The sequence below is a fragment of the Rhincodon typus genome, chromosome 41 (genome assembly GCF_021869965.1).
Source record: "Rhincodon typus isolate 14 chromosome 41, sRhiTyp1.1, whole genome shotgun sequence".
Lineage (NCBI taxonomy): Eukaryota > Metazoa > Chordata > Chondrichthyes > Orectolobiformes > Rhincodontidae > Rhincodon > Rhincodon typus.
In genome coordinates, this window is record NC_063372.1 from 6,260,047 (window position 1) to 6,272,129 (window position 12,083).

General features: G+C 38.8%; 1 protein-coding gene across 2 annotated transcripts in view; it reads left to right on the forward strand.

The window, feature by feature from the left end:
- LOC109923881 (receptor tyrosine-protein kinase erbB-4-like) overlaps positions 1-9,237 on the forward strand; it is a 136,310-nt gene extending 127,073 nt beyond the window's left edge. For both annotated transcript variants that reach the window (XM_048618933.1, XM_048618932.1), the window contains exons 25-28: positions 96-257; positions 1,499-1,561; positions 4,179-4,464; positions 5,444-9,237. In XM_048618933.1, coding sequence (XP_048474890.1) covers positions 96-257; positions 1,499-1,561; positions 4,179-4,464; positions 5,444-5,739 — 807 coding nt within the window. In that variant the 3' untranslated portion in view covers positions 5,740-9,237. The remainder of the gene's footprint in view (positions 1-95; positions 258-1,498; positions 1,562-4,178; positions 4,465-5,443) is intronic.
- Positions 9,238-12,083: the final 2,846 nt, after the last annotated feature.

Sequence of the window (12,083 nt, forward strand, 5' to 3'; positions counted from 1 at the left end):
GATTTGTATTCTGATGATTTAACAGTGTTTTTGGTTATTTGATGCTATGCCTTTTCTATTACTAATTCACCGGCTGTTTCCTGAACCTTCCTCAGGGTGATGACCGGGCCAGCAATACACACGTTGGTGATCAAAGAATTCTGCGTGAATACGAGGAAGACCTCATGGATTATGATGACCTTGATGAAGATTTGATGGCAACCATGATGGATAACCCAACATCTGCAGGATTCAGATTGAGAATTGAATCCAGCAGGGTATGAAACTAGCTAACAAAGGCCAAGAATTTGTAATGAGAGCAATTATTTTGGGCAATCGTTCCTCTTCTTTCACCTGTAGTAAACACTGATGTCACAACACAGCTTAAACTGAGCATTTGCTGTGGCTTGAATCTCTGTCACTCAGACTGTCTCATTTGGGGCGGCTTTTCTTGGTTCAAAGTCAAACCATTTAGTGGAAAACCAAAATGTATTTCCTGCTGTAACACAAAGGAAGTATGGTACTGGAAAGAAAGCATGCAGAATATTCCCACACTTTGTTTTATCATTTTGATTTCAGGAAACCAGCTTCTGTCAGCCAATTCTTAACATTTATGTCAATTAAACCAGCAGCAGAATCAAAGGCCCACGAAAACTTGAGTGTATTGCTGATACTGGGATACAGGAGCCAGACATAGCAGCATAAATACAGGGAGCTGGTCTGGAAACACTTGTGTGTCAGTATCAGAACTAAATTAGCAGCAATATAAAGCCAGCTAAAGTAATTTTGAGAATAAATCACCCTTTGTTGGTCTTTTCCATCAACCAGCTACAAACTACAGAGCTGGAATCCCGATCCCTCCTGTCACATTTCAGTATCATGATGAGAAAGATACAGGAGATTCCGGAATGGTCCAATGGGTAACTGAACTACCTGATACAGACTGCAAGATCCTAGATTTGAAACCCCAATTGGATGGTCTCAGCTGGGGTAGCGGTAGGGGCTTAGTACCCATAGAATTGGGAGAGAAAGAACATCAGCCAGGGGCTCAGCTCCTGGTCAGTATCTAATGACTCCTTGCTGTAAGTGTATTGTATGAATATTGTATGACATTAGGTTTAGACATGCTGGGTTTTCCTTCCTTTCCTTTCCTAGGCCAAACAGACTATTAACAATCTAGGCCAACATATGAAAAACCAGCCACTTGAGAGGATTGCCCAATGCCAGTGGATCTGTACTAAAGCAAGAGTTGGTGCCTTCAGTATTGATGGCTATTTGGCTATTTCAAAACTGAACTGATTGTGAGCCTATCCCTAGAATTATACCTTGGGTGAATTGTGTACAAATCCTTGACATATGATCAGAAATATCTTTCCTTGTAATTTTTTCCTCTGATAATCAATAGAAATTTAAAGTTTATATTCTAATATCTCAAGGCCTGAATGTTGGTTCATGACTGACTGCACACAGCTCCTGTTAACAGTGCCATTTCAAATCTGCTTTCCATCTCTCTTTGCAGAGTAACAGTTTGCCAGCAGGGTACATGCCGATGAATGGGATTGGTCCAAATGGCTCTCGACAGGTAGTTTTTTTTTTTTTTTTTTTTTTTTTTTCCAATGAACAGTGCCAAAAATATCATTGCTTGTTTATACAAGAAAACCAGTAAAAATGACAGCTCTTAAAAACAGTTAAGATCTTGCAGAATATTCTTAATTTTAGTATTTTAATGGGCAGGTCTGGATGATCCTTTGATCTCAAATTATTTGAATCTTCAGTACAATTATTATAATTATTAACTAGTGTAATGGATTTTTATTACTGCAAGCACTAAGCAATCATCTAATTGCAATTGTCTAATTTTTTTCAAGTAAATTCTATTTTTCTGTACTTCCTGGTGATCCTAGCAAAACATGAAAACTACGTAGTATTGAAAGAATTATCGACTTGAATCAAGGCACAAAATCAGATCATTACAAGACCATTAGAAGTGGGAGTATCAGTAGGCCCATGAGTCTGCTCTGCCATTTAATGAAATCATTGTTGATCTGATAATCCTCAAATCCAATTTCCTGCCTCATCCCCATAACCCCTGATTCCCTTACTGATTAAAAGTCTATCTCAGTCTTGAATACACTTAACATACCAGCCACAACAGCTTACTGCAGTAAAGATTTCCACAGATTCATAAAAATCCCTACAGTGCAGATAGAGGCCATTCAGCCCACTGAGTCTGAATGGACCCTCTGAACAGCATCCCTCAAGCCCTATAACCCTGCATTTACCATGGCTAATCCACCTAGCCTGCACATCCCTGGATACTACAGGGCAATTTAGCATGACCAATTCACCTGACCTGCATGTCTTTGGACTGTGAGAGGAAACACATGCAGACACAAGGAGAACATGCAAACTCCACACTGTCATGCAAGGCTGGAATTAAACCCAGGTCTCTGTCACTATGAGGCAGCTGTGCTAACCACTGTGCCACCGTGTCACACAATCTGGGAGAAGAAATTCCTCTACTGTCTTAAATGTCCTTTGAGATTATACCATCTGGTTCTGGGCTCTCCCACGAGGACAAAGAACTTCCTTTTCAAGCCCCACAAGAATCTTAGTGTTTCAATAAGGTCTCCTCTCATTCTTCTAAACTCTAATGAGTAAGAGCCCAACCTGCTCAACCTCTCCTCATAAGAAAATCTCTCCATGCCCAGAATCAACCAAGTGAACACTCTCTGAACTGCCTCAAAATCAAGTATATTTTAATTTGCATAATGGGACCAAAACTGTTCAAAGTATTCCAACTGTGGTCTAACTAGTGCTTTGTATAATTTTAGCAAATATAGTCCAACAGTCCATTATTACCTGATGAACTTGGATGGTAGTTCTGTAATTCATGCAAGAGGACCTCCTAAATTCCTCTATGCTGCAGCTTTCTGCAGTCTTTCCCAATTTAAATAACATTCAGCTCTTCTGTTCTTCCTGTCAAAGTGCATAACCTCTCATTTTCGCACATTATATTCCACCTGCCAAGTTTTTGCTCACTCACTTAACCTGACTACATCCCTCTCTAGACACTGTGTTGTCGTCACTACTTGCCTTCTCATCTATTTTTGTGTCAGCTGCAGACTTTGCAATAGTACATTCACTTCTGACATCCAAGTCATTAATATATATTTTAATTAATTGTGGCCCCAGCACTAATCCCTGTGACACACACAGGTTGCCATCCTGAAAATGTCCTCTTTATCTGTCTACTAATAGTTAGCCAATCCTATATACACACTAATATTCTACTCCCAACAGCATGGGCGCTTATCTTATTAAATAGCCTTATGTGCAGCACCTTATCAAATGTCTTTTGAAAATTCAAATATGTTACATCCACTGGTTCCCATTTACATATCCTGCTTGTTACCTCCTCAAAGAACTCCAATAAATTTGTCGGTGATGATTTCCCTTCATGAAGCCATGTTAATGCTGCTTGATTTTTGTTATGTTTTTCTAAATGCTGTACTGTTACATCCTTTATAATAAACTCTTAACATTTTCCCCATGTTAGACTTTCTCATGACAGGGCCCACTGTCCCTTGAGAATTCCTCTGCTTATTTGACTAAATCTGCTTTCCCTTTCCTGGGAGCAGAATCATAAGGCTCATATTTTATTGGGTGTAAATGCCGTTCTAGAGCATTAGGTGAAGAAGGGAGTTGGGTGCACTTCTACAGCTTTAGATGCAGACTAGGTTGTATGCGTGATGTTCTAAGAAATTGTCCTGAGTGTGTTAAAACTCCCTTGCATCTCAGTGAGTTCCATTTAGTGAAACTGTGTGAGCAGATTATTAATGGTTCAAAGAGAACTATATATGAGAGAGAAAAAAAAGTATGAGAGAAAGAATATTACCTTGAAAAGAAAAAGAGGGACTTGTATCACACCTTTTTTTTTTCAAAACAAAAGAGACCTATGATAGTCTGTGACTAGGTCTTCTTGGCCAGTATCCAATTCACTGTTTAGTAGCTGAAATTGAAGCTGGGAGAGAGCAACAATGAAATCCAGTAAGTGGAGAAAATCACCTGGGGCTCAAAGAGTAAGTAGTTAGCCCAACAGTAAAATTCTGCTTTAACCCATACCATATACAAGAGGAAGAGTGTATATTTTCTGAGATTCAGTGATGTGTAATAAAATGACCATTTTCAATTTTTAGGCTGGGATGAGGAATGGAGATCTGGGGTCAAAGCGCTCCCTAAGGATACGGAATGAGTCTACAACTCGAACTATCTCAGAGTCCTCAGAAGGACGAGGTACGGCATCTTCACTTGATCTATATGAAGACATATCTTTGAACGGAACACTCCAGCTCCGAGGCCACCGCTCAAGGGACAGTAGTGCACGTTTCTCCAATGGCACAAACATAATAATTTCCCCTTCTGATGAAGCAGAGGTGGACATTAATGGTTATGTGATGCCAGAACAAAGAAACTCTACGGCTGGTAAGTATCAAACGTACAATCGTTGAGAATAATGGTTGCATTCAACCCACAAAAGTAAACAGAGTGCTGTTTTCAAGAATACTGAAAACACTAAGACTTGTTCTATTAAAAGAATAACTAAATAGCCCCATTGAATTTGGTGTAATTTGTGTGTGTATCAGCTGGAATTGGTAGTAGATTTTCTCACCTAAGTCAGTCGTTTGTGTGTTTTAAAGCCACACCAGGACCAGAGCGCACAACGTAAGCTGACAATCTAATGCAGTACGAAGGGAGTATTGCATGGTCAGTCGTGCAAATTTAAGATGAACTATTAAATTAAAGCCTCACCTACTTAATCCAGTGGAAATTAATAATCCTACAACACTATTTCAAAGAGCAGCAAGTTTGTTTAGTGTCTTGACCAATATTCCTCCTGCGAGCAAGACCACTAGTAGCAGGTTAACTTGTCATTTGTCTAATTCTCCGATTTTTGAGATTATGCTGTGCACAACCGGCTGTTGTAGTTGCCTAAATAACTAGTGTGGCTGTAATTTATAAGTAATTCCTGGGTTGTAAAGTGCTTTGAAGATGGGATGAGATGCAAGCTCATTCTTTCATTTAATTGTAAATAAAATTAAATCTAAACTTAAAAGATTAAATAAAAATCTTTTTCTCACAGTAGTTAGGATCTAGAATGCACTGCCTGGAGGTAAGGTGGAAATTGGTTCAGTTGAGGTATTCAAGAGGGCATTGGAATAGGAATGATGTGCAGGGTTATGGGAAAAGGCAAGAGATTGGCACTAAGCTAAAATGCTGAGAGAGCCAATGCAAACATGATGGGTAATGACTGGGTGTGATGCCTCTCCAGTAGGATAGCCATAATCCAAGGAACTGAATGCCAGTATAAGCTAAAGCCTTACAGTAGTGAAGCATTGTAAAACATGTCTTAGCATCTGTTTATTTTTCTTGTATTTCATGCGTTTTCCTGTTGTGTTTCTAGAGAGTCTGATGAAACCTGCCAATGAAGTCGATCCCTTGTTTAATAAAGTCAGCGATGTGAATAATACCCAGTCACTTGAGAGTCAAAAAGAATCTGACTCGAAACCAAGTGATCATCAGGAATATGAGTACATGAACAAACGGGCCTACCTCAACAGCTGTGTGAGTGTCGTGCAGAACCCTGAATATCTGGATGACAGTACTGTCTTTGTTACTGAGGGTGACATTCATGCCTTTGATAATCCAGACTACTGGCACAGCAGTCTCCCAGCAAAGTCAGAAATAAGGAGGACATAAAGAACCAGCTTCAGGATCCTATTTAGGGAGCTACATTACAGCAAGCAAAATAAGTTGATTTCTGAACTTTGAAATGTAGGTTGTGGGGGAGTGGGAACAGAAAAGAGAATACTAAATCCGAGATCTCTGAATCAGAAGTGTTTACATTGTAACTAAAGAGAAAGACTGTTTTACTTATTTTCCTTGTGTGTAATGCTATCCAGTTTGGATCCTTGTATGATGTACAGTGATGCTGAACCATACACCTACCATTATGTCAGTTTTTTCTCTCTTTCTCTCACATGCACTAGTGAATGTCCAGGAATAATGTTGCTGTGTTTTAGTCATGGGATGAGAGAGCTGTGTTTAAACCGGATACTTGCCAAATATGTAAATGTTCAATGCATCTTGTTGCATGTCTTCATGGAACATGGAGTAAACTCACCAAACAGCCCCTTTAGTTACAGGAACTTCCTATCTCTTGCCATTGATGTGCAGTGGAGGGAAGGGATGCTTTTGTGCCTTGTCCGTTTAGTCAAAATTCTTTTGTGCTGTTGATCCATAACAAAATGCAGAAGACCACTCCAGATTTCTCCAGTGGAAGAGCTCCAGTTCTCGCTGTTTGTCTAGTCATGGTGCTGTAGCCTGCAGTTCAAAGAGTTTTTGCAACTAAACAATATGGGACTTTGGCGAGGAGGCTGACCAAGCAAAGTAGAATGGCATTGAACCACAGATTCCAATGGTATATTGTTCATTATTCCACTGAAGAACCACCACTGATCACTATGTTAATATATGACAGCATTATTGGAGCAGAAAAGATATTATCGATTCCAACAGCATATTCAAGTGAATGGAAAGAAGTATAATTTCCTCCCCATCACAAGATTTGCCCTCTTGTGGGAAAAATGAAGATTGTGAGGCTCAAACTGGAAAAAAAAAACTCTGCAAGACCCATTAAGTGAAGCCATTGACTGGCCTGTGCTGAGCTACAACAATTTGGCTTTCTTTTTCAAGAAAGCCACAGGGTTGTGATTAGATGTTAATGCTTGGGAATCTGCCACCAATTTTATTTTTCTGGAATTATTTTTTCAAATGTTTGTTATGTTTTAAAGTGCTCAGATCTGAAATGGATTTTTTTCTCCATGTTTTTTGATTATCACTCCAAGGCAGAGGCCTTATATGCAGTTTGAGAAGGTAGGGGACATTAGGGATAATTCTGTAATTTGGAGGGAGAATGTAAAATATGTTGAAAATTATGCTGAAGGGCAAGGTGGAAACAGACCTTTCCTTCTCAATTCCACCCTCAACCTAACGGCTGTAATCAAATTATCAGTCAGGAAGGGAAGGTTTGATTATATTCTTAGTGGAGCAGCATGGTCTTTCAGTTAGCCATACATGTTATGACAAGAAACTGGGAGCATATCACGTTTTCAAGGAAGTTTCAGAATGACTTCATAATTAAAATAATCACATTTTTAACATTTCAAATTTAAAGGCAGTAAAAGTGAATGGAGATGTGGGCTCAGACTGATTTTCGATGCTGTGGAACAAACTGGTCCCTTTGCCAAATTTGGTAAGAATTTTGGTGGTTTCACTATTGAGCCAAGAATTAGCCTTAGACTGGCTACAAAACAAAACTCTAGGATTAAAGGGTCATTTAGATAGTACTGTATGTCATATCATTCTGTCATGAGAAATCCAAATCTGGATCTTTAACAGCTCATTTTGTTCTCAAGATTTTAAGAGGTGTTTTTGATGAATGTGATTCTACAGTTCTTGTTGAATTCCATAATTGTTTAATAAGTAATAAGAAATCTTATTTGTTCCTCAAATGTATAGTATCCTCCATTTGAGCAGTGTGTTTCTGAGCACCTATTAGTTAAGTCATTATTATATGGAGTGGCTTCACTGCTTTTAACTACTCCCCAACCAAACATCCTCTATGATTGTATCTGATTATCATACACAGTAGCGAGAGAAATTCTACATTTTTGTGTGTATATAAATGTAAAGCTGGGATACTTGAAGATAACGATGTGTGATCAGTGTTTTAAAGAGTAACCCTGATAGGGACTACAGATCACAAGCCATTGATCTCGGAACCTGTTATGAATATTTGTAGATTTTCATGAATTAAGTTCTATACTGTATGTTCTTTACTTGCCTTTAACAAGTAAAGCAGCAGTGACAAGTATACGAGCCAATTTGTCTCAGACTCCTTTGGGTGTTATTTGAAAGGGAAAGACTACAACCAATTCATTGGTCTGGTCTGATCAGTTGCAATTTTTAAATTTAGCACCTATCAAGATGTCTTACATAATCAAATTTTATATCTATTTTCCCTTTCATTCAAGTTGTGGTGTGCAACAACACAAAAATGACCATTCTTCATGTGTGAGAAAAGGTCTGATTATTGAAGGATAATTCTACACAGATCACACTAATCCCATCCTCACCTAGAGTGTCTTCCTTGTGCAGGTACCAGCAAGGCATTGTTGGGGAGGGATCACTGGATTGCAATAAGCGGCGAGAAACTTGCACGTTTTTTATCCACTATCTAGCCCAGAGATCAGCTAATTTGGTACTTTTTCTCTTGTGGACTGCATTGACAATGTACCAACAGAAGGTGCCTTTTTCCACCAAACTGTTGAGGGAGCTAAATGATTTTGTGTTCATCTTTTCTCCTCCCTATTCTGTCCTGACAGTGCTGACTGTTGATTAGGAGACAGCTTCACCAAGAGCTTGCAACTTTCAGCACTTTGTTCAAATGTCCCTCCTTGTGTGATGTTGATAATAAGTGGGCACAAGAAGAAATCAACCAGACTTTCCATTCCTAATCACTATCTAGTGCCTTCTACTGGAAAGTGTGTGTGCGTGTGTTAATTCCAGATACGAACAAAACTAAGGTCAGCTTTAATTACTTGTACTATCTGGACTCTCAAAAGGAAAAATAGCTGCTCGAGTCTAATACTGAAGGGTAGATCCTAGGACTGAGGACTGCCTTCAGGGAAGGAGGGGACAAAATGGTGATGGGCAAGAGATTTTTCCAAAAAAGAATGCCTTTGCTGCTCACAGTTTGTAACATGTTTGAAAGGGATGTTTCACGTCAAATTAACTCTGTGATTACTTAAAATCCACTATGCCTTGAAGTACATAAACCTGTTCCAATACAGTACCTACAGGACTGATTTATTTTCATTTTCTGAGACAACAATGCTTAATATATTAAGCAAATTGTAATGAAGAACAGCAGTCAAATAAACTTTTTAATTAATAGTCTATTTTTAAAAGATCTACCAACATTGAAGTGATTGTTTTTCAGAGTATGAGTTTGTGACCGATGAGTAGCTGAATTTTAAATTCAAAACTGACTGTAGTATGAAATGGGGGAGACAGTTAGATTATTTCTTCCTTGTTAATATTCATAAGGATAATTTCTTAATTTGTGTGCTTACTGCTGTTTTTATACAATTTTAAGGGACTGGTTGATAACGTGAGTGTTCCGTCCTTTTGTGAAAGTAAAATAAATATTTGTTTTGAAAAAAAACTGTACTAGTTTTCAGGGGTGACAAGTCTTAAGATCTATTTTGGTCAAGCATGTATGTTCTTTCCATGTATTATGTATATTCTTGCTAATCATCTTGTTTGACTCTGCAGGACAGAAGTGAATTGAACAGATTTAAAGTGGCATTAGAAACACAAGACCAGCACAGGTTTGGCAGGACAGTTTGCCATTGCGCTTTTCCTTTTCTCCTCTATGCCAGAAGGCCTTCTCTCTTTCACAATTATAAAGTTTAAAAGTATTAAATTTTAAGGAGAGGTTGCTTAAACTGGGAACACAAAGTGCTGGAAAGATTCAGCAAGCCAGGCAGCATCTGAGTTAAGAGCAACAATTTCAGTGCAATGTCCTTTTGTCAGATCTGAAATCTGATGGAGTTACAACAAGTTTTGAGCAAGTATAGAGGGAGGAAAGAATAAATACGTAGGTCTCTGAATGGGTTAAAATTATTTACAGCAAAACGCTCAAAAAAAAAAAATGGGAGCAGTGGTTATGATCTGAAATGATTCAACTTGATGTTGAGGCTGGAAGGTTATAAAGCATTAAATCAAACACCACAAATTGGGCTTCTTTTTTTCCCCTTTATTCATTCACGGGATGAGGGCATCGCTAGCTAGACAGCATTTATTGTTCATTCCTAATTGCCCAGAGGGCCTCCCTAAAGGAAGGAAAGGACATCAGTGGACCAGATGGGTTTTTTCTAACAATCGACAATCGATTCATGGTCATCATTAGACTCTTCATTCCAGATATTTATTGAATTCAAATTGCACCATCTGCCATGGCGGGATTCCAACCTGGATCCCCAGAACATTAGCTGGGTCTCTGGATTAACAGTCCAGCAATAATACCACTAGGCCATTGCCTCCCCTTCTATTCTGGAGTTTAGACAGTTGAAGAATGTTTATAATGGTAAAAGGATTCAGCAGAGCAGATGCAGGGAAAATATTTCTTTTGATGGAACAAAGGGGCACAATCTTAAAATTAGAGCCAAACAATTCCGAAGACTAATTGGGAAGCAATTCTTTGCAAATAGGGTAGTTGAAACCTTGAAAACACTGCTTTCCTCCTAAAGACTGTGGGTCCTGGGGAACAATTGAAATTTTCAAGAGCGAGATCACAAGTTTATTTTTGTTGAGGAAGGGTGTCTGGGAATGTGGATTAAAGGTGAGTAACTGGAAATGAGGAATAGATAAACCCTGATCAGAGATTGGACAAGGGGCAAAACAGCCTACAGCTGTTCCTTCCACTGTCCAGCAGCCATCCAATTTCCTGGCCACTGTTGGGCTGGCTGTAGCAATACTATTGATCAGAAGAATTTATCTGTCTACGTCAATGATGCAGTATTTACACTCGAACTTCTAATATTGATGGCAACAGCACAGTTTTACTGGAAACTTAAATCTACAATGCATACTGTGAAATTCCAAGGACAGATTATGCTAGGTATTTTTACAATTCTGGGTAAGTCTTCTTGAATTGCTGGCATTTCTGATTCAGGAAGTGAAATTCAAAGTAAAACTGTGCAATTTATTTAGTCCCTTCGTTTCAATAACCTTGAGGTTATACTGTGATTTCACAGTATTATAGCAGTCTACTTCCTGGGGCTGAGGAAATCGTTCCAGAAACAGTGAGCCTTCCAGAGGAAGGTCTTTGGCAGACAAATCCAAGAAAAATATTAACTGTAACACCTGGAACTCTTGCTGTGATCCCAGATGATGGTACTGGACAAGTTAGATCCTAGAGTGAAACCTGGCCTGATATACCTCACATTTTATGTTTCTTTTTGTTTACTGTGGTGGTTAATCACTGAATATATTCACAAGAGGTTGCCAGTGTACTTTTAACAAAAGAACACACAAGTTTATTACATAAAAAAAAACAAACTATTTAGTTTAGACAAGAACTACTGGAACAATTTCATTACAAACATTAGAAAAAAAGGTTCACACCTTTTATCCCAGCAATACAGACAGTTACCCCTATCTTACATGCTAAAGCTTCTTGCTCAGCTAGCATGGCTGTAATGGATTTCCTTTCACAAAATTGCTGTGCACTCAATGTTATTTTGTTCAATTGATGTGTTCCCCGAAGACTCCTCAAACAAACTGCTACTAAGCACACTTTTATACCTAGGGAGAACTAGACAAACATTTTGAGGGAGAAAGGAATAACAGTTACAGTGATTGATTTTAGATAAAGAAAAATAGAAGGAGGCTCAAGTAGAGCATGTACACCTGCATGGACTATGGAAAGGCCTGTTTCTGTGCTGTAGATCCTACACATGTGTACCAGGAAGATTCCAGGTTCTGGTTCTCCATTGATCTCAGTCAGAATAGATGTTGCTTAGAATAGGCCAAATCTTGGCAGTCATCTCCCTCAAAAGATACCATCAAACACCAGATTGGCTGTGTCAGCTCAGCCTTCTACAAACTGCAGCAGCGAATGTTTGGCAAGGGAGATCTCCACAAGTCCACAAAAGTTCTATGGTACATTAATAGTTGTTGTTGCCGCAGTCCTGTAGTGCAGTAAGGCAATACATACAAACGCTAGAGAAATTCCACCAGCCTCTGCTGCATGTTCAAGGAGAGTACCATTTATGAAATGCTAGCATCCCTCTTGAAGACAGCTCCACAAGTATTCAGCAAAGAATCCTGCAAAATCAACGATGATTGTGCACACTCAATGTCTAGATGTCCAAAATGCATCTTTCCTGCCAGGTTCTGTTTTCTCCACTCTCCAATGGATAGTACTCTAGGAGAGGAGGAAAAAAAAAATGACAAAAAACATTCTGAAGCTCCCC